Source organism: Fusarium venenatum (assembly GCF_020744135.1).
Source record: "Fusarium venenatum strain MPI-CAGE-CH-0201 chromosome Unknown EDB82scaffold_4, whole genome shotgun sequence".
Lineage (NCBI taxonomy): Eukaryota > Fungi > Ascomycota > Sordariomycetes > Hypocreales > Nectriaceae > Fusarium > Fusarium venenatum.
The window spans coordinates 4,398,830-4,420,643 of NW_027072132.1; the positions used below are offsets into that span (position 1 = coordinate 4,398,830).

At 49.6% G+C, this 21,814-nt stretch overlaps 8 protein-coding genes across 8 annotated transcripts; 4 read left to right on the top strand and 4 right to left on the bottom strand.

Annotated features, from left to right (window-relative positions):
• Positions 1-1,023: 1,023 nt before the first annotated feature.
• EDB82DRAFT_515406 (uncharacterized protein) lies at positions 1,024-1,453 on the bottom strand. Its single transcript, XM_065608984.1, has one exon. It carries the CDS (start codon positions 1,380-1,382, stop codon positions 1,152-1,154), a length of 231 nt encoding a protein of 76 aa, XP_065463423.1. The 5' UTR covers positions 1,383-1,453; the 3' UTR covers positions 1,024-1,151.
• A 790-nt stretch (positions 1,454-2,243) lies between these two features.
• EDB82DRAFT_480610 (Glucanosyltransferase-domain-containing protein) lies at positions 2,244-3,860 on the top strand (the record flags this gene model as incomplete). Its single annotated transcript, XM_025738503.2, has 3 exons — positions 2,244-2,249; positions 2,336-2,635; positions 2,688-3,860. 3 exons carry the CDS (start codon positions 2,244-2,246, stop codon positions 3,858-3,860), a joined length of 1,479 nt encoding a protein of 492 aa, XP_025593257.2.
• A 382-nt stretch (positions 3,861-4,242) lies between these two features.
• EDB82DRAFT_579886 (uncharacterized protein) lies at positions 4,243-4,906 on the bottom strand (the record flags this gene model as incomplete). Its single annotated transcript, XM_025738504.2, has 1 exon — positions 4,243-4,906. Exon 1 carries the CDS (start codon positions 4,624-4,626, stop codon positions 4,243-4,245), a length of 384 nt encoding a protein of 127 aa, XP_025593258.2. The 5' UTR covers positions 4,627-4,906.
• Positions 4,907-5,836: 930 nt separating this feature from the next.
• On the bottom strand, positions 5,837-8,199 carry EDB82DRAFT_325381 (uncharacterized protein). The gene is made up of 3 exons (XM_025738505.2): positions 8,188-8,199; positions 7,415-7,944; positions 5,837-7,060 (listed from the first exon to the last, which is right to left on the bottom strand). The coding sequence occupies exons 2-3, from the start codon at positions 7,853-7,855 to the stop codon at positions 6,032-6,034; spliced, it is 1,470 nt and encodes a 489-aa protein (XP_025593259.1). The 5' UTR covers positions 7,856-7,944; positions 8,188-8,199; the 3' UTR covers positions 5,837-6,031.
• Positions 8,200-10,927: 2,728 nt separating this feature from the next.
• Positions 10,928-13,496, top strand: EDB82DRAFT_515413 (citrate synthase-like protein). Its single transcript, XM_025738506.2, has 2 exons — positions 10,928-11,699; positions 11,758-13,496. Exons 1-2 carry the CDS (start codon positions 11,265-11,267, stop codon positions 13,288-13,290), a joined length of 1,968 nt encoding a protein of 655 aa, XP_025593260.1. The 5' UTR covers positions 10,928-11,264; the 3' UTR covers positions 13,291-13,496.
• A 453-nt stretch (positions 13,497-13,949) lies between these two features.
• Positions 13,950-14,569, top strand: EDB82DRAFT_515415 (mitochondrial 54S ribosomal protein uL30m). Its single transcript, XM_025738507.2, has 2 exons — positions 13,950-14,051; positions 14,107-14,569. The coding sequence occupies exon 2, from the start codon at positions 14,175-14,177 to the stop codon at positions 14,436-14,438; it is 264 nt and encodes an 87-aa protein (XP_025593261.1). The 5' UTR covers positions 13,950-14,051; positions 14,107-14,174; the 3' UTR covers positions 14,439-14,569.
• EDB82DRAFT_515418 (MRG-domain-containing protein) lies at positions 14,570-17,459 on the bottom strand. Its single transcript, XM_065608985.1, has 4 exons — positions 16,568-17,459; positions 15,285-15,556; positions 15,122-15,237; positions 14,570-15,067 (listed from the first exon to the last, which is right to left on the bottom strand). Exons 1-4 carry the CDS (start codon positions 16,970-16,972, stop codon positions 14,895-14,897), a joined length of 966 nt encoding a protein of 321 aa, XP_065463424.1. The 5' UTR covers positions 16,973-17,459; the 3' UTR covers positions 14,570-14,894.
• An 87-nt stretch (positions 17,460-17,546) lies between these two features.
• On the top strand, positions 17,547-21,787 carry EDB82DRAFT_515421 (uncharacterized protein). Its single transcript, XM_065608986.1, has 5 exons — positions 17,547-18,125; positions 18,183-18,496; positions 18,606-19,536; positions 19,592-19,822; positions 19,878-21,787. Exons 1-5 carry the CDS (start codon positions 17,844-17,846, stop codon positions 21,663-21,665), a joined length of 3,546 nt encoding a protein of 1,181 aa, XP_065463425.1. The 5' UTR covers positions 17,547-17,843; the 3' UTR covers positions 21,666-21,787.
• Positions 21,788-21,814: the final 27 nt, after the last annotated feature.

A 21,814-nucleotide genomic window follows, 5' to 3' on the forward strand; every position in this document is an offset into this window, starting at 1 on the left:
CGTGAATCATTCGATAGGAATATGACACCGAGTAGTATGCTTTGTATCGTTCTATCGATCGCCGACAGTCGAATTCAGTTGCCTGATTATGGCAACGCCTTATACAATAAGACACAGTGACGTAGCCAATGTTGAATTTATCGCTGACCTAGAACCGTGGAGCAGCGACATTCGACACCGAAGTAGACCACAATAATAAAAACTTGTGAGTTGTGGCCCCTGCCAACATATCCCGACTTCCAAGTTTCAGAGCACTACAGTATAAAGCACTCATTAGAGATATGGGGCAGTTCCCGCATCGTGGGGAGCGATAGCCCGTGCTCATTTAAGAGAGCGTAAAGTATCCAGTATCGAACACAATTATGTACATAGTAGAGAGTACCAAAGCGTGGTATGAGATATTAGGGTAATTTGGTTCACGGCACGGGGATGTTCTGAATCGTTGGGCTTGATCAGGTGCTGCTAGGCTAGTCTTTTGGTACAAGACATCCTTTCGCGAAAATGGTCGCATTTGCTGCATATGTTAAGCCTCAAGAGACGATGTTACACTATTGGCTGTTGGAGCACATCTGCAAAATGCAAGAGAGTACGGAGTACATGGCAGCGGGTAATGATTGCAAGTCTTTGATTCGATTGTCTCAGCTGCAAACAACGAGATCTTTTTGAACCAAGTCCCGGTACATGATAGCTTTAGGATCAAGTCCTGCAAAGAGTAAAGATCGCCTGCCCTTCACCAATGCTTGACACGATGGAATTCTGGTGTTGATGCCAAGAAATGCGTGCTTTACAGAAACTGTCTGTAATTTCAAACTTCTGGAAACTCGAGATTGCGGTGGATGAGAGTTGCAAGGATCTCTCTGTACGAAACGTGGTGGGACCTTGTAATGGACTCTTTAACCAGGCAGTCATTTTGTCATTCGTCAACAGTGAATGGTCAACAGAGCTAAGATCTGAACAAGGCGTTTAAGTGGCTTGGGCGAATAAAGATTCGCCAATTGAATTTCTTTCTTTTTGTAGAATATCCAAGTTTGGGTTTCTGATACAGCGCCTGTTCTTTTCTCAGCCACTTCACAAGTGTCAAACGTTTTCTATCCACTCATTCCCGTAGATTCGTTTTGGAGACCCCGTCCTCATCGTCTAAATGACCGATTCTAAGCTGCAAACGGTAAAGCGACTTTCTTACTGCCAAGTACTTTCTCTTCAAAAGCGTCGCTAATATCTGACCCTGGCAACCGACTCTCAAAGACCCATGACAACCAGGGTACTGTAATAAGCGTAATTCTGTACATTTTGCTAGTTTGGGCAAGAGCAACGATCGAAGAGAGAGGTAGATAGATAGAGAGAGAGAAGCAGAGTTTGCAGTCAATACTATGTCTACCCATCTATTATTTGGTATGGACTATCTGTTTACATCTATCAGATAAATACAAACCTCGTATAACACATGCTCCCACACCTCTTGGCTCAAAGCTTGGCTTCTGCCGGAACTTGATTTATACATGCTAAAACCGAAATGCCATGGCCGGATGTCCGATAGTGGTGTAATAGACTGAAGCGGTCCAGAGCCGGGCCTGGGTCTAGGCTCACCTCATCTATCGTCCCTATCTCATAGATGGTTGTCTTGTGTTGATGAAGTCCCCTTTCTATCCTGGCTTGGCCTCTCGGCACTCTTTCTTAATTGAGCTGCCCTGCTATTACTGCCTGCCACTGCACCTGCCCATCTCTGTTTGGTTTGTTATTTGCTGTTCGCTGGTGGCACTCGACGGACCTTCCTTCACTTCCTCCACTGAGTGGGCGGCGCAATTCGATCGATCCATCACTGCACAGGCGCTGCCAGACAGTTATTCATTCACCTTCCCGCTTCTATTTCCACTTTCACTTCCACTTCCACTCCCACTCCTACTCTTCTTCCTCCACCTTTGCTCCTTCTTCCAACTCCATTCTTTCTTTCTTTCTTCGTTAATTCATTCGTCATTGACCAAACTGTGGTCCCCTCGCTTGCTATCGCTCTTTTCAAGTGTATCTGGGCTCACTCGGCGCAAATACTACACCTTGCTCACCTTTGGCCTTTGCTCTCTTCTTCCCAACAACATCGTCAACAACAGCAGCAAAACGCACTCTCTGTTGTAAACCGACTCGATCTTGTCTGGCCTTCTGAAACGTCAAGCAACCACACAACATACATTGTCTCGATTTTTTGGGAGAAAGTATCACAGTAAAAGATTTAGTATCACATTATCGCCATGCTTGTATGTAGTCCCTGCCCGCGTCACAAGTACATGTGCATGGTGCATTACTTCTTGTTACACCACAGACTCATTGACATACGCTTTAGATCAACGCCGCTCTCATGGCCCTTGGAGCCGCGGTTGTGGGCGCCGTTCCTCCTCTGGAGATCCAGGGAACTGACTTCGTCAACCCCGAAACTGGCAACAAATTCCAGATTGTTGGTATGGCCTACCAACCTGGAGGCAGTGCCGGCTACGACCCTGCCACGGGGAAGGACCCTTTGAGCAACAAGGATAAGTGCATGCGAGATGCTGCTCTCATGCAGATTCTTGGTATCAACGCCATCCGTGTCTACAACCTTGACCCCAATGTCAACCACGATGAGTGCGCCAGTATCTTTAATGCTGTAAGTAATTCCCTTGGTGTACTGCAATACTCTGCTAACTCGTCACTTTCAGGCTGGCATGTATATGATGATTGACGTCAACTCTCCTTTGCCTCATGAGTCCCTGCACTCTTTGGCACCCTGGGAGAGTTATCATGCTGACTACCTCAACCGTACTTTTGCCATTGTTGAAGCTTTCGGAAACTACCCCAACACTCTGCTTTTCTTCGCGGCAAACGAGGTCATTAACGACGAGAAGACAGCTGAAGATGCTCCTCAGTACATCCGTGCTCTGACCCGCGACCTCAAGAACTACGTCAAGAACAACTTGAAGCGGAAGATTCCTATTGGGTATTCTGCCGCCGATGTCCGTGAGGTTCTGTGGGACACCTGGAACTATTTGCAGTGCTCCGATCCCGATGATGAAGATGACATGAGCCGAGCTGATCTTTTCGCCCTCAACTCGTACTCATGGTGTGGCCCTGAAGCCACTTATGAAACTTCCTCATACGACGACCTCGTCGCCGGTTTTGAATCATCGTCTGTCCCTATCTTCTTCAGTGAATATGGTTGCATTGAGCCCTCGCCTCGCTACTGGAACGAAACCCAAGCCATCTATGGCAAGCAGATGAGCTCGGTCTTTTCTGGTGGCGTCGTATACGAATATACTGAGGAGGAAAACAACTATGGTCTTGTCAAGATTGACGATGACAAGGTTCGCATCCTGGGCGACTTCAACCGTCTCAAGAACCAGTTTGCTAGAATCAAATGGGAGTCGGTGCAGTCAAACCCCGCAGGCAAAAACTCCTCTACCAAGGCTCCAGAGTGCAAGTCCAGCCTCATCAAGGACAGCAATTTCGACAGCAACTTCACCATTCCTGACGTTCCTCCCAAGGCACAGGACCTGATTGATAATGGTATTAAGAACAAGCCTGGCGGAAAGATTGTCGACATCTCAGACTGGAATGTCAAGCTCGATGTTATGAACGCTGATGGCAGTGTCATGAAGAACCTCAAGGTGGTCCCGCTCAAGGACGATGAGTCTAATGCGTCTGGTAACAACGATGCGGACACTGGCAGCGAGACTACCGATGATAAGAACAATACCGACTCCGACAACAAGACTTCTTCAGGTAGCAGTAGAGACGCCCAGGATAGTGATGATGATGAGGACGCTGCTGGCCTCACTCGACCTTTAGCTTGGGCAATGGCCTTTCCTCTGGCTGTCATGATGTTTGCGCTATGAGTAACCTGTCTGGAACAGGTGGACGCATATCAGAAATGGACGACGTGCAGGATTAATGCTTGGCAGGTAACGTTACGATAGGTTTTGATTTCTTAAAGATGCAAAGAGTACACGATACCACACACCCGCATCATTTGGTGTTTGGGCAACTACTTCTGAGGCTCGTGTTTTTCGAGCCTGCTCAATGGGAGATCCTTTAGACTTCTCAGGGATATGAGCTTTATTCTACGAATACACTGTTTATTATTGGTTAATGGACTTTCAAATGATAACTCAATGGAGATTGATACCATCGCAAGTGAAATGATGTTTAATTTTTATGATGAGACTGCGATCGGTATTGATATCGAGTTGACCAAAGGCATAGACCACTCATTATTACTTATTTGTCGATTTTCTTGGGGCAAGTCTTCGATGTCTTGATAGACTTGTCAGTTTTAATTTCGACAGCCTCCTTGTTTTCACCCGACTCCTGAGCTTGCTGTTCAGATACTTGGTTCAGTCCTCCCAACCTGTTCTCGGACGATGTAGGTTTGCCTTCACCAGTAGTAGATGACGGCTCTCCATACCTGTCTTTTCCGGGGTAGTATTGGCCTAGACTCCAGCCAGTGTAGATCGTACGGTCGTGATCCTGTTTGAAAGAGCGCCGGCAGTAGCAGGGGCCACATCCATCATGGGTGCCAAAGTCGCCAGCACGACAACATTCGATACAGCAGCCAGAATTGTAGTTGTCACCATCGTCACCGTAATGTGTGTCTGGTGGCATCTTGTGATATCAGATACGAACCCTCGGATTCGAGAGTTGAACGCGGTGTCAGATACCCACACCGAAAGATTTGATATAGGTCTACGGGACAAAGTTGCGAGTGTCGAGAGTTTTGAACAGAGCCAGATTGATCTTGTGTTGGAGGGAGGATCCGGGAGGCTTCTCAGACGGATGTGATAATCAAGGTGATTCAGATTTTCAGACGATGATGTGCGAAGAGCAGGTCAAAGACCGTACTGATGCAAGCCCAAGGGTAGTGTGTACGTTCCATAGACGCAATGAACACCCGAAGAGATATGCAAGAGGGGGTCTCTACTTGAGAAAAAGGAGGTGATTGCGAATGTGATTCAACGCAGGGCCAGGCTCGTATTATGAGCTCGAGGTACAGCCGTGTTTGTTTGAAGGTTGATGGAGAGAATAGTCCCGCGTTTGCAAGCCTCATGCCTATTCGTACTTACGGACCAATGTGTTTGGCGAGGAGTGAATCACTTGGCCAAGGTACCACGTCATGTCCTTGCATTGTTGTGCATCCCCTAGACCCTATGGTATCTGATTTGCGTCAATGACAATACTTCGGCAGTTTCTTTGCATGGAGTTTGACACGCCATCAGCCTCCGTTTGCTGTCCCCGGATTCCGGGCCTATTAGATGGCGAAAGCAGAGTCATCCGAGACGGGTTCTTGCTGCGTTTGCTCGGACGATTTGTTTGTGCATATTGAACAAGATATGCAAGGTCGGAGATCGCAAGAAGGCCTGAGCGTTCGACAACTCCCTATGGACAAGGTAACACGAAGCAAGCAGGTTTAGTTCAAACGGGAAGGAGAGTGTTAAAAGCAGAGTGGAATTGCTGTCATTGGTGTTGAATGCCCGAGACTGACGCTACAGAGGGTATATTTCCAAAAAAGAAATCGGATTGCAGGGTTGTGTAATCCAAGACTCGACAGATCCGTCGTCCTGAAATGCTATGGTTACTCTGGCGTTGACTATCTAGACGATGTTGTATGCTGTGAACCATGATGCCTCGGCTTGGATACAGCGTTGGGGGGTGTATATCGTGAGAAAAAACAAACTTGGGATACGTTTATAGGCAGCATAGATATTGGCTAGACAGTAACAATGTTGACATCACACAAGACTCCTGTTTAGAACAACCACCGAAACAACTCATCAAATCCATAAGTGTCATCAGATCTATTAGCTTTCTTTCCGTCATAGCTCAAATACTGCCATACACGGCTTGTTCGACCATCATTAGTCCCAAGCCTTAGAAATTGCAACGCACCACATGGTACCCGTTTGTCTATCTTGCAGTACAAAATTTCGTTCAGTACAGGTATCTCATTTTATACCTGCGTCATCTCTTTATACTATACCATCTCCGTGGTAAAGTTTTTATCTTATCCCCTTTAACCCTGGAACTCCTGCGCCTTGCTCTCCTCCCACTTACCGGGAACGAGAGCCAAGGGCACAATACCAGAGACGTGCATCTCAGGGCCAAAGATCTTGGCATCGAGGCCGAGCTCCTGGGTAGCGGCCTTCATGTTCTTGAGACCCTCCTGGTAGTTGGGACCGGCACGTCGCACCCAGATGGCGGTCTTGTGCTCGACCAGCTTGGGAGCGAAGTCGCGCAGCGCTCGGATGACACCCTTGAAAGTGCTGGCGACGTTGGTGAAGTTGGCGATACCACCACCAATGAAGAGAACCTTACCCTCCTCGGTCTTAGGAGCGCGGAGGAGAAGGTCGAGCACGGTTCGGGCGTAGTGGTAAGTCTGAGACTCGGTGGGAGCACCGGAGTACTCGCCGTAGTTGGCAAGCTCGTCGGCGAAACCAGCAGAGGCAATGGCATCGGCGTAGACAACGGAAGCACCACCACCAGCAACCAGTGTCCAGATGCGGCCCTTGGCGTTAAGGACAGTAAGCTTCAGGGAAGCACCAGTCTTAGCATCAAGATCAGCGATGTAAGCCTCCTCCTTGGTTAGTTCACGACCGAAGGGAGCAGGAAACTCCATAGGGGGACCAGCATCGATGCTGATCTTGCCATCAGCAGAAGGAGCAATGTTGGTGAGGCCAAGAGCAGCAGGGGATCGAGCAATAGCCCACTTGACACCGCACTCGAAATCGGCAGTCTGGTCGAGCTTGGCAGCAAGATCAAGGAAGTGGACTTCGGCAGAAGTCTTGTCCTCGTTGGGGATGACAACGAGAGGGTTGATCTCGAGGTAAGTGAACTGACAGTCGACGTAGACGGCGTATAGGCGGGTGATGAAGTCAACGAGGACGTTGTGGACACCCTGGGGAACCTTCTTGAGGAGAGTGGCAGCAATCTCCTCGTTGGAGGGGTACTCAGCAAGGTCGACGGGGATCAAGAGCTTCTCAGCCTTGGCGTCGACATCACCGACATCAACACCACCCTCGTGGGTGAAGAGGATCCAGTCGCCCTATAAGATAGAAGCGTTAGTAAGTCGATCTTATCGTTTCGGTAGTTGGGATGGTGTATGTAGATTGGCGTCGGAAGGGACCGAGAAGACCAGGGGCTGATTCCGAGGAGTCCTTTTATCGTGGCATCCGTTCGCCCGTTTCGGTACAATGAATGATTGCCGACGTAGGTGCGAACGAGCCCACAATTCAACTCTTGTAGCCGACCAAGAAGTACAAGTTGCTACAAGCCCCTTCGTTCTCAGAAGGATCTCACAGCTGCCTTGTTCTTCTCGGGGGACTTTACCTCGAGAGCCTCTGGAAGCTGCCGGTCCATGGCAATCCATATACACGAGGGAAACATGTCTGCAACTTACATCACGGACTGAGTTGATGTTGATATAGTACTCAGTGTCTTGGGGATGGGGCACGAAAGGCTCGACGAGGAATTGCCTCAAAACACCAGTGGTATGCTCAACCTGCTGCTCCTTACCGGCTCGCTCAGCAACCCAAGCCTTAGCCTCAGGCCAGGACTTGTTCAGGGCCAGAAGACCGCTCTTTCCTCGTCGCTTGATGAGCTGATCGGGCTTGGCGACGAACTTGGCGTCGGGCTGGAGAAGCCAAGGGTAGGTGACCTCAGCCTGGTTCAGGATATCGGCAACGTTGGCATCTTCAGGGAAGTGCAGCGAGGCGAGTCTGCTTGGGGGGTTGTGAGTGGTAGGCGCAGGAAGAGGGCTGGCCTTGATAACGGGGGCGCGGGTGAGATGGTAGTTGAGGATGGCCTTGCCGTCGGCCTCGAGAATCGACTTGGCGGACATTTTGAATTATGAAGATTTGATGAGGAACGGAGAAAGGGTAAGATGGAATGAGCTGGCGAGTGTCGGCGTATTCCTTTTTTGAATCAATTCTGATCGAAGAGAGCTGGTTAGTGGCTGGTTGGAGGTGTTTATTCAAAGATGACCAGTGTCTTCTCCCAAGCGTGCAACTGAGTTGCGAGTCGAAACCGCAATTGGATTTAGCTGAACAAAGTTGTGGCCTATATGAGCACAAATTCCCAGGCTCAAGTGAAGCAATTGCGATTTGCGACTGATTGCGGCTCGAAGTCGAGAGTTGACGAATGGTCGGCGGGGAAAAAGGGAGAAAGACTCACCACTGCACACAAGCTCAAGTGGGCTGCGACAATGAAGTTGGAATTGAGGATCGGGAGGGAGAGGAAGAGATTATGACAGAGATGGGGCAAAAGGGAAGAGGAAGAGAAAGTTGATGATTGCTCAAGACTATGAGAGAGGTGAGAATGGAGGAGCAAAAAGAAGCGGGAGTTGGAACCAGACAGGAGTGAATAGCTCTTGCTGGCCGAAAAAACCACTGGACCTGAAGGAAGCTCAAGGGGAAGACAGGCGGGTGGGGTCTCAATGGATGGAGGGGTTGGAATGGAAGGAGGGGAGGGGTGACTTGGCGTGGTCTGGCCTGGAGTCCCCTAGCCTGGGGCGAGCGGCGGGCGGGCGGTCAGGGTGCGGTACCTGGAGCGACAGGGCCGATCAGCGCGTGGCTGAGGTACCTGGGCCCTGAAAACAAAATTCATTGGGGACGGGAGGAAGGGTTCATCCAAAAAAAAAAGCGATGAGAGCTGGTCATGTACCGGTACATGCTTCATGTCACTCCAAGCTGTTGAGGACCTGAGTGGACCAGGGGGAGGCGAGTCGACGACACGACAACTAACCTTGCCTTGTATCCATTGAGTTACGTACGACATGCCGATTCAACAGACGTCAATCGAAACAATCACCGCCGAAAACCGCAGACAACGATTTATACGCTACCACTCCAAACGCAACCCAAACCCAATTCTATTCAATCTCCCGAGATTCGATAGCTTCTATCAGTTTCTCGGCCAATTTCGTTTTTGAGTTGTTATTGTGTGCTTGCTTCCTTTTTTGGGGTAAACTACGATATCAACATGATCCCTGGTTCAGGTTGGGGACTTACATCCAATCCATCTAATGAGGTTGGCGATGATTGACTCGGGTTCCGGGGAAGAGCGAAGGGTTGACCTTGCGGTGAGTCCCCATGAGGTAGGTCGGGTGCCTCAATACCTACACACTCGGACAGGCCAAGGTGAAGTGCGTGCAGAACAGTGCAATTGACATTGACATTGAAGACGCCACCCCCGACTTGGCTTGGGCTTGGCCTGCCCCTCCATCCCCCTCCAACCAGGCTGGATGGACTCCCCTTACCTCACCTCACCTCATCTCATCTCACTGGAGCTTTCTTATCCCAATCCATTCCACGCTGTTCACTTCGAACCAGCCCACAACTCCCCGGTTGGGTACGGGATCAAGTGTCCATGTTGCTGCGTCTGTGTCCGATTTTCGGTGGAGAAAGTTTTAATTTTCAAAAAGCATACAGTACAGCACTCCAGTCAAGGCCTACCCAGTTCAGGCCTACCAGGCGGTCCAAGCTATCAAGTCGTGTGCTCAGGTCTGTCTGTATATGGCAATAAGCTACCCGTTTGGAACTGCAGAACACCGGTGGAACATCAACCGGAAGACCAGGAAGAAAGTGGCCTCATACTTACAGATTGTCCCAATGCAGATGTATCAAGGTGTAGAGAGCATAGTTCCCATTTATTTTGCACAGCTTGTACAGTATTCAAGTGGTAGGGCTAGCTCTAAGCCAGTTACATCTGCTCAATGTGAAAGGGTGTCCACTCAACAACGATCAATGCCGCCTTTTCATTCTCGGCTGTCCCTGGAAAGAGGTCAGATCTCAACACGATACGCACCTCTATCAACCAGCAAGCGTTCGTTTGGTCAGCCCGAACAAAAGCTGACTGGTTGTATGCTTATCTTCTTTTTTCAGTAGGCTTACGAGATTTTGGGTATCACTGTATTGTTGTACAGTACTGAGAGGCGTGTGTGCAAATTTGGACCAGAGACTACACGATCTTGGAATATCTTCTACGGTAATGCACACCATGCGTTGGGCTGGATACACATTGCGAGACCCCATTGTTCCAGACAAAAAGAAACCAAGAATGAGCCTTCCTATGTCTCTTTTACCCGAAACAAGATGCGCTGGCCTTTGCGTCCCTGTGACCACCGATATTCTCTAAATTCGCTGGTAACTGGGTTTTTGAACTGAACTGAGCCGCTAATAGACAGACTTCTTGGGGCCATGGTGGGGGAACAACACCATCAACGCCTCTTACAAGTGATAGATTGGCACCAACTTATAACGTGTTCCATTGGATGTACCAGTACTTTGGTGTGGGAGCTCCAGTCTACAAGCTCAATTGCCAGCACAAGAAAAAAGTCCATGGATTCAACAGATCAACAGAAGGAAAAAAAGAGGACCCTGGAACAAGCGACATCCCCAAAGAAAGCACAGGCTTCTTCCCCAACTGGCTGGTAGATCAACGTTAGGTTCTATCCCACCCCTTGTAGTGCCGAAATATTGACGAGGAATTACCCTACTTGACAATTTGACTTTTTATAAGACTAGTATTGCTGTAAAGATATCTAACGATAGTTAATTGTCCAAAGGGTGAGTAAGGCCGTTTCACTCCAAAAAAGAAAAATACCTCCTTGATGAGGTGCGGGTGTGAGAGAAAACTGGTGCAAGACTGCAAGGCGGTGGCTAGTGCGATGTACCGGGAGGTGGGCCCCATCTTACAGGGGCAGTGTAGTGTAGATACACGGCCCCCTGCCCCGCCATGTACTGTACCTGAAGTACAACCCCACTAAGTTTTTCTGCCCGGTGTCGGGTGGGCTTGAAGGATGGCTGGATGTGGATGGGGAAGACGACATGGACGACATGGATGGCCCTTTGCTACAGCTTGCCCACCTCACAACATAGCAGCCATTGACCCTTGAAAGTCAACCAAAATCAAGCCTAGCTTTCGCACACCCACCAGACAGTAGTACCTTAGTACCTAGAAGTAAACATTCCTCCTGAATTCTCCTGTCCCTCCCCCTCCCCCTCGTCTCCCGTCTTTCCATTTGTCTCATTCAATTGACGGATCACCTCGACCGTTTCTTCTACTCCCTTCCTCAATTCCTCTTCATACCTTCATCTCTCCCTCGTACCTAATTCCTTTGAGCCCGCTTCCCCCTTAGAGAGCTCAGAGCGTTTCCTCTCTTTGTAGTCGCTGATACCTTACTTGGTTCCTCCAGCGCTTTCAAATCTTCAACTCCTACCTTCACCACACCATCGAGCTCGATATTCACAATGGCTGCCGCTACCTCCAACAGCCTGTCGGCCAACGACAACATTCAGCGCTTCACGGCTTCCAGCCGACCGCTGAGCCCTCTTCCCGAGCACGCTCTCTTCACCGACAAGACACGATGCCTCGTCTACGGTCTCCAGCCTAGAGCTGTCCAGGGCATGCTCGACTTCGACTTCATCTGCAAGCGATCCAAGCCTTCTGTCGCCGGTATTGTCTACACCTTCGGCGGCCAATTCGTCAGCAAGATGTACTGGGGAACCAGCGAGACTCTGCTGCCCGTCTATCAGCAGGTTGAAAAGGCCATAGAGAAGCACCCCGACGTCGACGTTGTCGTCAACTTTGCTTCTTCCCGAAGTGTCTACAGCTCTACCATGGAGCTTATGGAGTACTCCCAGGTCAAGACCATTGCTATCATTGCTGAGGGTGTCCCCGAGCGAGTAAGTCTTTGTCAATTGCAGTTCTACCTCAAACCATCTTGCTAATCAAGAACTCCAGCGAGCTCGTGAGATCGCCCACGTCGCCAAGAAGAAGGGTGTTACCATTATTGGACCCGCCACCGTTGGTGGTATCAAGCCTGGCAGCTTCAAGATCGGTAACACTGGTGGTATGATGGACAACATTGTTGCCTCCAAGCTCTACCGCAAGGGTTCCGTTGGTTATGTCTCCAAGTCTGGTGGTATGTCCAACGAGCTCAACAACATTATCTCCCAGAACACCGATGGCGTGTACGAGGGTATTGCCATTGGTGGTGACCGATACCCCGGTACCACTTTCATCGACCATCTTCTACGATACCAGGCCGATCCCGAGTGCAAGATCCTTGTCTTGCTTGGTGAGGTCGGTGGTGTTGAGGAGTACAAGGTTATTGAGGCCGTTAAGCAGGGCATCATCACCAAGCCCATTGTGGCCTGGGCCATTGGTACCTGCGCCAGCATGTTCAAGACTGAGGTCCAGTTTGGTCACGCTGGTTCTTTCGCCAACTCTCAGCTTGAGACTGCCAAGATGAAGAACGAGCAAATGAAGGAGGCCGGTTTCCACGTCCCCACCACCTTTGAGGATCTCCCCTCAACCCTCAAGAAGGTCTACGATGATCTTGTCTCTCAAGGTACCATCGTTCCTCAGCCCGAGCCTATTGTCCCCAAGATTCCTCTCGATTACTCTTGGGCCCAGGAGCTTGGTCTCATCCGAAAGCCCGCTGCCTTCATCTCCACCATTTCTGATGACCGTGGCCAAGAGCTTCTCTACGCCGGCATGCCCATCTCTGACGTTTTCAAGGAGGATATCGGCATTGGTGGTGTCATGTCTCTTCTGTGGTTCCGCCGCCGCCTCCCCCCCTACGCTTCCAAGTTCCTCGAGATGGTTCTCATGCTCACTGCCGACCACGGTCCCGCCGTGTCCGGTGCCATGAACACCATCATCACCACACGTGCCGGGAAGGACCTGATCAGTAGTTTGGTAGCCGGTCTGTTGACCATCGGCTCAAGGTTCGGTGGTGCCCTTGACGGCGCCGCTGAGGAGTTCACCCGTGCCTTCGATAAGGGTCTCAGCCCCCGTGACTTCGTTGACAGCATGCGCAAGGCCAACAAGCTCATCCCTGGTATTGGTCACCGTATCAAGTCCCGAAACAACCCCGATCTCCGTGTCGAGCTCGTCAAGGAGTACGTCCTCAACAACTTCCCCAGCCACAAGCTCCTCGACTACGCCCTTGCTGTTGAGACTGTCACCACTTCCAAGAAGGACAACCTCATTCTCAACGTCGACGGTTGCATTGCTGTTTGCTTCGTCGATCTTGTCCGCAACTGTGGTGCTTTCTCTGCCGAGGAGGCGGAGGACTACCTCAAGATGGGTGTTCTCAACGGTCTCTTCGTCCTTGGCCGAAGCATTGGTCTTATTGCCCATTTCCTCGACCAGAAGCGTCTGCGAACTGGTCTCTACCGTCATCCCTGGGACGACATCACTTACCTCCTCCCCAACCTCCGGGAGGCTGGTGCCCCTGGTGCTGAGGGCCGTGTTGAGGTTTCTCTGTAAGAAATGGGGAATGGTAATGCAATCGGAAAGGGAAGAGATAAGGCGTCGAGCATTTGATGATTTTGTGCCGGCCTGGACGCGTCGGGAAAAAACGACGGTCTGTATGAGAATTCCAATACAATGTAACTAGTGCTGGAGGCCACAAGATGGCACTCCATATTACTCGCTTGATCCTATAGACATGAATGTTGATGTTTGATATGAGACTCTGATTGGCTTACATGTGCTTTGAACTGGTAATGCTTGTCATGTTATGTATGATACCGACCTGGTGAGGTATAGCGTCTAAACTAAGAATTGTGTGTATGTATTTGAATATTTCGAGCAGTTTTATATAGCCCGTTTTTTATATTATTGTTTGGCCGCTGTCGAACATATTCAGCTTGCTTTGGTTAGTTGGATGTTAGTCGGAAACTGAGGAACCATCCTAATCATGTCAACGGAAAACAATTAATCACTAGCATAACTAGTAAACTGCTGTTGATTAATAGTATAGATGATGGATTTCTCAATTCTTAGGTCTCAATTAAAGTTGCAACATTAGGTATTGCACTGACCCAACTATTCCATCATGAGTAAACTCAAAGACGAGGATGTCACATGACATGGTAGCACCAGGAAGAGTTTAGCGTCTCTGTGGATTTTGACGCCGACCCTGAGCTCATGCTTCGCTGATAGACGACGATTGACGAGACGTGCAAGGCGGGCTGCTGTATCTTCCTGGGAAATCACTCTGCGAGCGCAATTGCAAGGCATTGATGGTAAGCTGCCTTCCAACATACTCCATTTATGACTCGTTCTTACGCACAACCTTAGACCGAGCGCTACGATTCATCCTCCTACCGACCAATCAACCACCACCGCAAACTGAACTCTTTCCGACAATGTCTTTCTTTCGCATCACTCTCCACCGCTCGGCCATTGGTCTTCCCGAGCGCACACGGGGCGTTCTCGCCGCTCTGGGTCTGCGCCGACGAATGCAAACCGTCTTCCACCCTGTGCACCCGCAGTTTGCCGGTATGATTCTCAAGGTCAAGGAGCTTGTTCGCGTGGAAGAGGTGGACCGCGTGCTGAGCAAGAGAGAAGTAAAGGCTGCGCGGACACCAGATGCTGGATTCTACATTGAGAAGGCTGTGCCGAGAATGTGAGGGACAGAAATCGATACCAAGGAAAAGATAAACAGGAATGTGTACTATATTGTAATGACCTTTGTACAAAACATGGTGGCAGTTTGGAGGAAATGATAGAATCACGATCAAGACAAAATTTAAGAAAGACTATTGAAAAAAAAGCTTCGTTCATTTGTTTCTTGGGGCCTAAATGAATTATACAAATTTTGGTAAACTACGATCCCAAAACACCAAAAGAATAATACCAGTTAAAAGACATACGACGAAGGCCTTCATTATCCTGCAACCACGTGTATAACACCGCGTTATCCCAACCGTGAATCTCTTTACCTCAAAAGGATCACGACAGAAAAATACTTCGTCTGCCTTGCAGTGCCATGTTGCACATTATAGTTGTAGGGTGCTAATAAGACTGGCCTGTAAGGACCAAAAAGACCACGGAGAACATAGATTAATAATCGTGACCAGCAGAATCTAGAAGCTGCGGGCCTTGTCGATGTAGTCCTGGGCTGGAGTTTCATACTCATTCGCAAAGTAGGTTTCGCAGTTGCGTCCTAGCCAGACATTGAACTTGCCAATCTCCTCGCGGAGGCGTGACACGGACTGCTGGTCCATGTTGGTTTGCGCCAGCAACTCAGGGAGAGACACTATCAAGGCCAAGTCAGTCAATAATCGTCGAGAGAAATCAGGAGTGCTCATACCTATCAATCGAGCAAGGTGCTCAGCGCCATAGACGTCACAGACGTTGGTGTACTCGGGGTCGGAATCGGTGTTTTCCCACAGTTTCTTCATTTCCATATACTGGTGGCGTTCAAAGCTGGTCATGGTCAGGATTGGATCATATTTTCCAGGGATTAGACTTACCGATAGAGTAGGATCCTGCTAAGAGCCTTCTCGAAGTACTCACGAAGGCCTGCTACGACTTCTTCCAAGATGTCCATGCTTGACGATCCCTCCTCTCGGTGAGGGCGCTCATGGGCAAGGTAGTCTTCGAAAATCTTGGCGACTGGCTTGGAGTGAGGTAGAGGGACTAGCTGATTGTTCTTGGTGATGTTCTCCCAGTCATCGACCAGCATGGCTTGAATGTGATCAGGCACCGGCAAGTTGATCATGGGCTTGTTATGGAAAGCATCCTCCTGTAAAGTAGTTAGCATAGGACGGCAATGGCCAGTGGAAAAGAATAGCTATTCTGAGCGAGGAGATCAAAAGTGCTCGAGGGATGTATCTACCATCTCAAGTTGGTCAGGTTGGTCAAATGAGCTCCGCTTGGGCTTATTGGCATGCTTGGAAGGCTTTGAGGGCTTGTGGCGAGGCTGCTTAGGCTCGGTTGTAACAGGTAGGGACGCAGTGTATCGGCCATCTTGGATGAGCTTCCCAGAGTCGGTCACATAGCGGTGGTTCTCGGAAGGGCGTGTTGCCAGGAGGTCATTTGGCTCTTTGACGCTTCTAAGCCTGACCTTTTGAGATGACTTGCCGGGATCGACAGACTCGCTTGGCTGGGCCTCCTCGGCTGAGCCCCTGATGTTTGAGATGGGAAAGCCTTGCGATGCAGAGGCCTTGCCGGGAGCAAACATTGCGTCGCGGTGTTGTTTCGGGGTAAGGTGCAGATATAGAAGGGAAGGGGGGGGAGTGTAGATGGGGAAGAAATGTGAAGTTGGGAGGCTGATGGAAAGATTATGGTAAATATCAACTGCGGGGGGTTTATAGTGTGGGATGTAGAAATATGGCTGGGAAGGTGGAAGCTTTTGGTGTTGGAAGAAGGGTGACAGTGATAGATAACAATGTAAATACAGGGGAAGAGTGCCAGTGCTGCAGAATAGCAGGTTGTAGGTCAATGCTGGATGCTGAATCACAAACAAACGCCCCTACAGGTTTGGAACAGCCCGCTCTATCTGGCCATATAGAAAACCAGACTTTGGCAGAGCCTTGTAATCTCTTCGACTGAGAGGAGAAATTGGGAGATAGTGTAATAAAGCGTAGGTGATGCAGCCGTTGAGCAATCTCAGCGCAACGAACTCACTTCACATGTTGCATGTTGTAGCCCAGAACTTTCTGGGAAAAACACTCTCATAAAACGCAAAGGGCGGTCGAGCAACGGGAACATGGCAATGGGATATGCCAGAACAAAGATGAAAATAGTGTCTTACCTGTTCAAGCTCCCAATCTTTTCCTCGCCTACCTCCCCTGCCTCCTTGAACAGTGGCCGAGCCTGATCGCTCCTCGCTAACTCTGGCCGACTCAGCACCACTTCGGAGACCCTTCTTTGGCTGCTTCGTGCTCCTTTGAATGTTATGCTTCAATTGCGCATGAAGCTGTGCTGCCAGCTCTTTGTGTTCGTCGTCAAAAGGCCGGATGCGGTCAACCAGGACCCAATCGTCCCAAGTGTTCTTCCACCCCTTGTAGTGGACTTTATACTTGTATCCGTCACTGGGTTTCTCACCTTGCTGGACGTCCATAATCTTGGCCTCATAGAGCATGTCCATATGAAAACACAGAACCTTTTCATCCTTGCTAAAAGGCGGAGGCGCCGGTTGTTGACGCGCTGGAGCCATGGTGATGTCGGTTGTGGTTGTGATGTGATTGTTGAGTGTTAAAAGGGAAGAGAAGAATTGAAGTTATTAGAAAGGGAAGATGTGAATGGGGAAAGAAAAGAAGGAACAAGAAGCAAATGTCAACTAAGCACGGATACCCTTTGAATCTGTATGCGGGTATACTTTGTCTTGTCGAGTTTAATGTAACAACTCTGATGGGTACTGACAACGGTCCAAGTCTGAGATCAATGAACAAGATGAGATGAGAATGAAGCTAATAGGTTGATACATGAAGGACAGTCTAGTTTTGCATCAACAATTACGGCAAGGTTCATACGGATACGGTAGGAAGGTACACGATTGGGTACTTTTAGTGTAGGTAGGTCGCGTTAATGAGGGAACAGGGGGTGGTGCTTCTTCTTTTCACTGCACGCGAAGACCCGACGCGACAGGATGGGATAGACCACCCCTTCTTTCTTTAGAGTGCGCATAGGACCCGGACCCAGACCCAGCCTTCTGGGTGTGATAAGATAAGAGGCAAGTATCATGAATGATCCAATAGAAACATCAAGGTTGTGGAGAATTCAAAGTGTCGCCCGCAGTATGTACTGCAGTATCAGAATTATAGTGGGAGGCTCTCTAACTTTTCCAATGGAGACCTCTACATCACTGGGGAAAAGCAAAGCCCTGCTAAAAGTGTTGATCCCCGCTGGGCCGATCTCGCAAGGTCTTAGAACTGACGTGAGTCAATTGGACGCCGCTTCTCATCAAAAAGTTTCTTGAACTTGCATGTAGGGCAGTGAACAACTTATTCACCTTCAAAACCCCTCTCTTGATTCAGCCTGGCTCTATAACCCTCACATATAGCCATTGCTTCAGGCAGCTCTTCACAATGGCCAACATTCCCGATCCCACTGCCGATTTGGACTGGACCTACGATGGCAGTATCATTGAACACTTTGCCCGAAATGCGGAAGCACACCCTGAAAGGACTTGTGTAGTAGAAACCAAGACCTCAGACGCTCCAGAGAGGCGATTCACATACAAGCAGATCTATGAAGCTTCTAATATCCTGGCCCATCATTTGACCGAGGCCGGAGTTACCAATGGCGATGTCGTCATGATCTGGGCTCATCGCTCTGTCGATTTGGTTGTGGCTATCATGGGCACTCTTGTGAGTCCATACGTCGACGGCATAGTTGAAGCAGAAACTAACAAGAGAAAAAAAAAGTCATCTGGTGCTACATTCTCAGTTCTTGACCCTCTTTACCCTCCTAGCAGACAACAGATCTATCTTGAAGTTGCTCAACCTTGTGCTTTGGTCAACATCGCAAAGGCGTCCGATGAAGCTGGACCACTTGCTCCTCTTGTCAGGAGATATATCGACGAGGAGCTCAACCTCAAGACCGAAGTTCCCTCACTAAGAATCGGAGATGATGGTATCTTAGCAGGAGGTGAGATCAATGGGGCCGATCTTTTTGCTCAAGTCCGATCCAAGGCTGCATCTCGCCCCGATGTTACTGTTGGCCCTGACAGCAACCCTACGTAAGTTTAATCAGCTTTACACTTACCTACCTTCTGTACTAACTATCAATTCGCAGTCTCAGGTTTGTTTCTCTTATTTGAATTCATAGAGGTATAATTAACCACATAGCAGTTTCACTAGTGGCTCAGAAGGCAAGCCCAAGGGTGTCTTGGGACGCCATTACAGTCTCTGCAGATACTTCCCTTGGATGTCAGAGAGATTCAACTTGACACCTGAAAGCAAGTTCACGCTTCTTTCTGGAATCGCCCATGACCCTGTCCAGCGAGACATCTTCACACCTCTCTTCCTTGGTGCTCAACTTTTGGTGCCCTCCAAGGAGGACATCCAGCATGAAAAGCTCGCCGAATGGATGCGCGAGCACAAGCCTACCGTTACTCACCTAACACCAGCCATGGGTCAAATTCTAGTAGGAGGTGCAACAGCTGAGTTCCCATCGCTCGACAGGGCATTCTTTGTTGGTGATGTTCTCACCACCAGAGACTGTCGACAGCTTCGAAAGCTCGCCGAAAACGCCAACATTGTTAACATGTACGGAACAACCGAGACACAAAGAGCTGTCAGCTACTTCGAGATTCCTAGCCGTTCCAAAGACCCCAACGCTCTAGAGGCTCTTGGAAACACCGTGCCTGCCGGTAAGGGAATGCAGAATGTACAGCTTCTTGTCATCGATCGCCAGGACCGCAATAAGATTTGCGGACTTGGCGAGGTTGGTGAGATTTACGTGCGTGCCGCTGGTCTTGCCGAGGGATACAGAGACAACGCAGCACTGAATGCGGAAAAGTTCATCACCTCTTGGTTTGTTGAACCGAACAAGTGGGTTGAGGCCTATGCGAACTTGAACAAGGACGACCCTCGACTCAAGGGTTATGTTCCTCGTGATCGTCTTTACCGCACAGGCGATTTGGGACGTTACCTCGAATCTGGAGATGTTGAGGCTACCGGTCGAGCTGATGATCAGGTCAAGATTCGTGGCTTCAGAATTGAGCTCAATGAAATCGACAGCAACCTTAGCCAGAACCCCTTGATCCGAGACTGCAAGGTACGTCTACAGCAATACGCACCCACTAACAAGGCAATTTGCTCATTCTCAATAGACTCTCGTGCGAAGAGACAAGAACGAGGAGCCAACTCTTGTCAGCTACATTGTTCCTGAGTTGAATGAATGGCCCAAGTTCCTCAAGGCCCAGGGGCTCGAAGATGTCGAGGACGAGGGAACTGATATCGGACCTACCAAGGTTTACTTCAAGCGTTTCCGACGTATGCAAACAGAGGTTCGCGACCACTTGAAGGGTCGATTGCCTGCTTATGCGGTCCCTACTACTTATGTAAGTCCTAAGCACAGTCTCATTCAGTGCGACCCAGTTATTAACACATCACCAGATCACATTGGAGAAGCTTCCTCTGAACCCTAACGGAAAGGTCGACAAGCCTAACCTGCCCTTCCCTGATATTGCAGAGCAGACCGAGGATGCCACTGAGGAGGATCTGAAGCGTTGGGAGAGCCTCTCCCCCACAGAGCAAACAATTGCCACAAACTGGTCTGAACTCATTCCTGGTCTTAACGCAAAGACCATCGCTCCCCAAAACGACTTCTTCGATCTTGGTGGTCACAGTTTGCTTGCTCAGCAAATGCTCCTGAGTGTGCGAAAGACGATTGGCGTAAATGTTTCTATCAACACCCTTTACGAGCACCCTAGCCTCTCCGGCTTCAGTGCTCAGATTGACAGGCAGCTCAAGGGCGGTGCTGCTGGTGAGTCAGAGGAGGACAAGAACCCCGAGTACGCTCGGTCTCTCGACGAACTACTTAAGGGGCTTCCTTTTAAGTACCAGTCAGCCGACCCATCTACTATCCGTGCTAAGGCCAAGCCCGTTGTGTTCCTTACTGGTGCTACTGGCTTCTTAGGTGCCTATCTGATTAAGGATATCCTCTCGCGTACCAGTCGTCAAATTCACCTAATTGCCCACGTCCGAAGTGTCAAGGACCCCAAGGGTGCCTTCTCTCGTCTTCGCCGCTCCCTCGAGGGCTATGGTATGTGGCGAGATGAGTGGGAGTCCCGCCTGAGCTGTGTTGTTGGCGACCTTGGTCAACCAAACCTTGGAATTGAGTCATCTGTGTGGAACAACCTGGCTCAGACTGTTGATGTGGTTATTCATAACGGCGCTGCCGTCCACTGGGTCAAGCGATATGCTGATATGAAGACCGCCAACGTCAACTCTACCATCGATGCTATGAAGCTCTGTAACGAAGGAAGGCCCAAGACCTTTACCTTTGTGAGTTCGACCAGTGTGCTTGACACTGATCACTATGTCAACCTCTCAGACAAGCAGATCAGCACCGGCCAGGGTTCTATCCTTGAGGAGGACGATATGATGGGCAGCCGCACTGGTCTTGGAACGGGTTACGGCCAGACCAAGTGGGTTTCGGAGCAGCTTGTCCGTGAAGCCGGAAGAAGGGGTCTCCGTGGTACTGTTGCACGACCAGGATATATTCTGGGTGATATTGAGACCGGTGTCTGCAACACTGACGATTTCTTGGTCCGAATGCTCAAGGGCTGTATTCAGCTTGGCGTTCGGCCTCATATCGTAAACACAGTCAACGCTGTACCAGTGAACCACGTCGCCAATGTCGTCGTGGCTTGTGCGCTTAACCCTCTATCCAATGGTGTCCATGTTGCTCATATCACTGGCCACCCTCGTCTAAGAATGAACGAGTACTTGTCCAGCCTCGAGTACTATGGCTACAAGGCACCCGAGGTCGATTACACTCAGTGGAAGGATGAGTTGGAGAACTACGTTACAGCTGGTGGACAAGCAAAAGATCAGGAGCAGCATGCTCTGATGCCTCTGTACCACTTCTGTGTCAACGATCTCCCCGCCAACACCAGAGCCCCTGAGCTTGACGATTCGAACACCGTCAAGATTCTTAAAGAAGACGCTGAGCACTGGACCGGCATCGACGAGAGTTCAGGATACGGTATTTCGCGAACAGATATTGGACGATTCCTGAACTTCTTGGCCGAGACTCAGTTTGTCTCTTGGCCTACAGGAAGAGGAAGGCCACTTCCTGAGGTCAACCTGACGACGGCTCAGCTCGAGGCTGTTGGTGCTGTTGGTGGCCGCGGTGGTAGTGGTGCTCCTGCTGCTACAGCTGCCGCTCCCAAGGTCTAAGCGAAAGCCCAAGATACTAAAAGTTATTTGATTAAGCGGCTAGTTTGTTTTTAGAGTCGGTTGGAAATCGTCAGAATTGTATATGTAGAGTTAAATACAATATACCGACTTATAACATCGAAGTTTAATAATACTTTTATGTAAGTTGT

What these genes read in the sequence shown, in the direction of transcription:
- EDB82DRAFT_515413 (XM_025738506.2), top strand. Translation starts at nt 11,265, where the DNA reads ATGGCTGCCGCTACCTCCAACAGCCTGTCGGCCAACGACAACATTCAG. An exon ending in CTGAGGGTGTCCCCGAGCGA is followed by an intron (nt 11,700 to 11,757) that starts GTAAGTCTTTGT and finishes CAAGAACTCCAG; the next exon opens with CGAGCTCGTGAGATCGCCCA.
- EDB82DRAFT_515418 (XM_065608985.1), bottom strand. Translation starts at nt 16,972, where the DNA reads ATGGCTCCAGCGCGTCAACAACCGGCGCCTCCGCCTTTTAGCAAGGAT. An exon ending in AGCAGGATCCTACTCTATCG is followed by an intron (nt 15,238 to 15,284) that starts GTAAGTCTAATC and finishes GACCATGACCAG; the next exon opens with CTTTGAACGCCACCAGTATA. An exon ending in GCACCTTGCTCGATTGATAG is followed by an intron (nt 15,068 to 15,121) that starts GTATGAGCACTC and finishes TGGCCTTGATAG; the next exon opens with TGTCTCTCCCTGAGTTGCTG.
- EDB82DRAFT_325381 (XM_025738505.2), bottom strand. Translation starts at nt 7,855, where the DNA reads ATGTCCGCCAAGTCGATTCTCGAGGCCGACGGCAAGGCCATCCTCAAC. An exon ending in ACATCAACTCAGTCCGTGAT is followed by an intron (nt 7,061 to 7,414) that starts GTAAGTTGCAGA and finishes TCTATCTTATAG; the next exon opens with GGCGACTGGATCCTCTTCAC.
- EDB82DRAFT_515421 (XM_065608986.1), top strand. Translation starts at nt 17,844, where the DNA reads ATGGCCAACATTCCCGATCCCACTGCCGATTTGGACTGGACCTACGAT. An exon ending in GGCCCTGACAGCAACCCTAC is followed by an intron (nt 18,497 to 18,605) that starts GTAAGTTTAATC and finishes TTAACCACATAG; the next exon opens with CAGTTTCACTAGTGGCTCAG. An exon ending in ATGCGGTCCCTACTACTTAT is followed by an intron (nt 19,823 to 19,877) that starts GTAAGTCCTAAG and finishes ACACATCACCAG; the next exon opens with ATCACATTGGAGAAGCTTCC.
- EDB82DRAFT_515415 (XM_025738507.2), top strand. Translation starts at nt 14,175, where the DNA reads ATGTCTTTCTTTCGCATCACTCTCCACCGCTCGGCCATTGGTCTTCCC.
- EDB82DRAFT_515406 (XM_065608984.1), bottom strand. Translation starts at nt 1,382, where the DNA reads ATGGGTAGACATAGTATTGACTGCAAACTCTGCTTCTCTCTCTCTATC.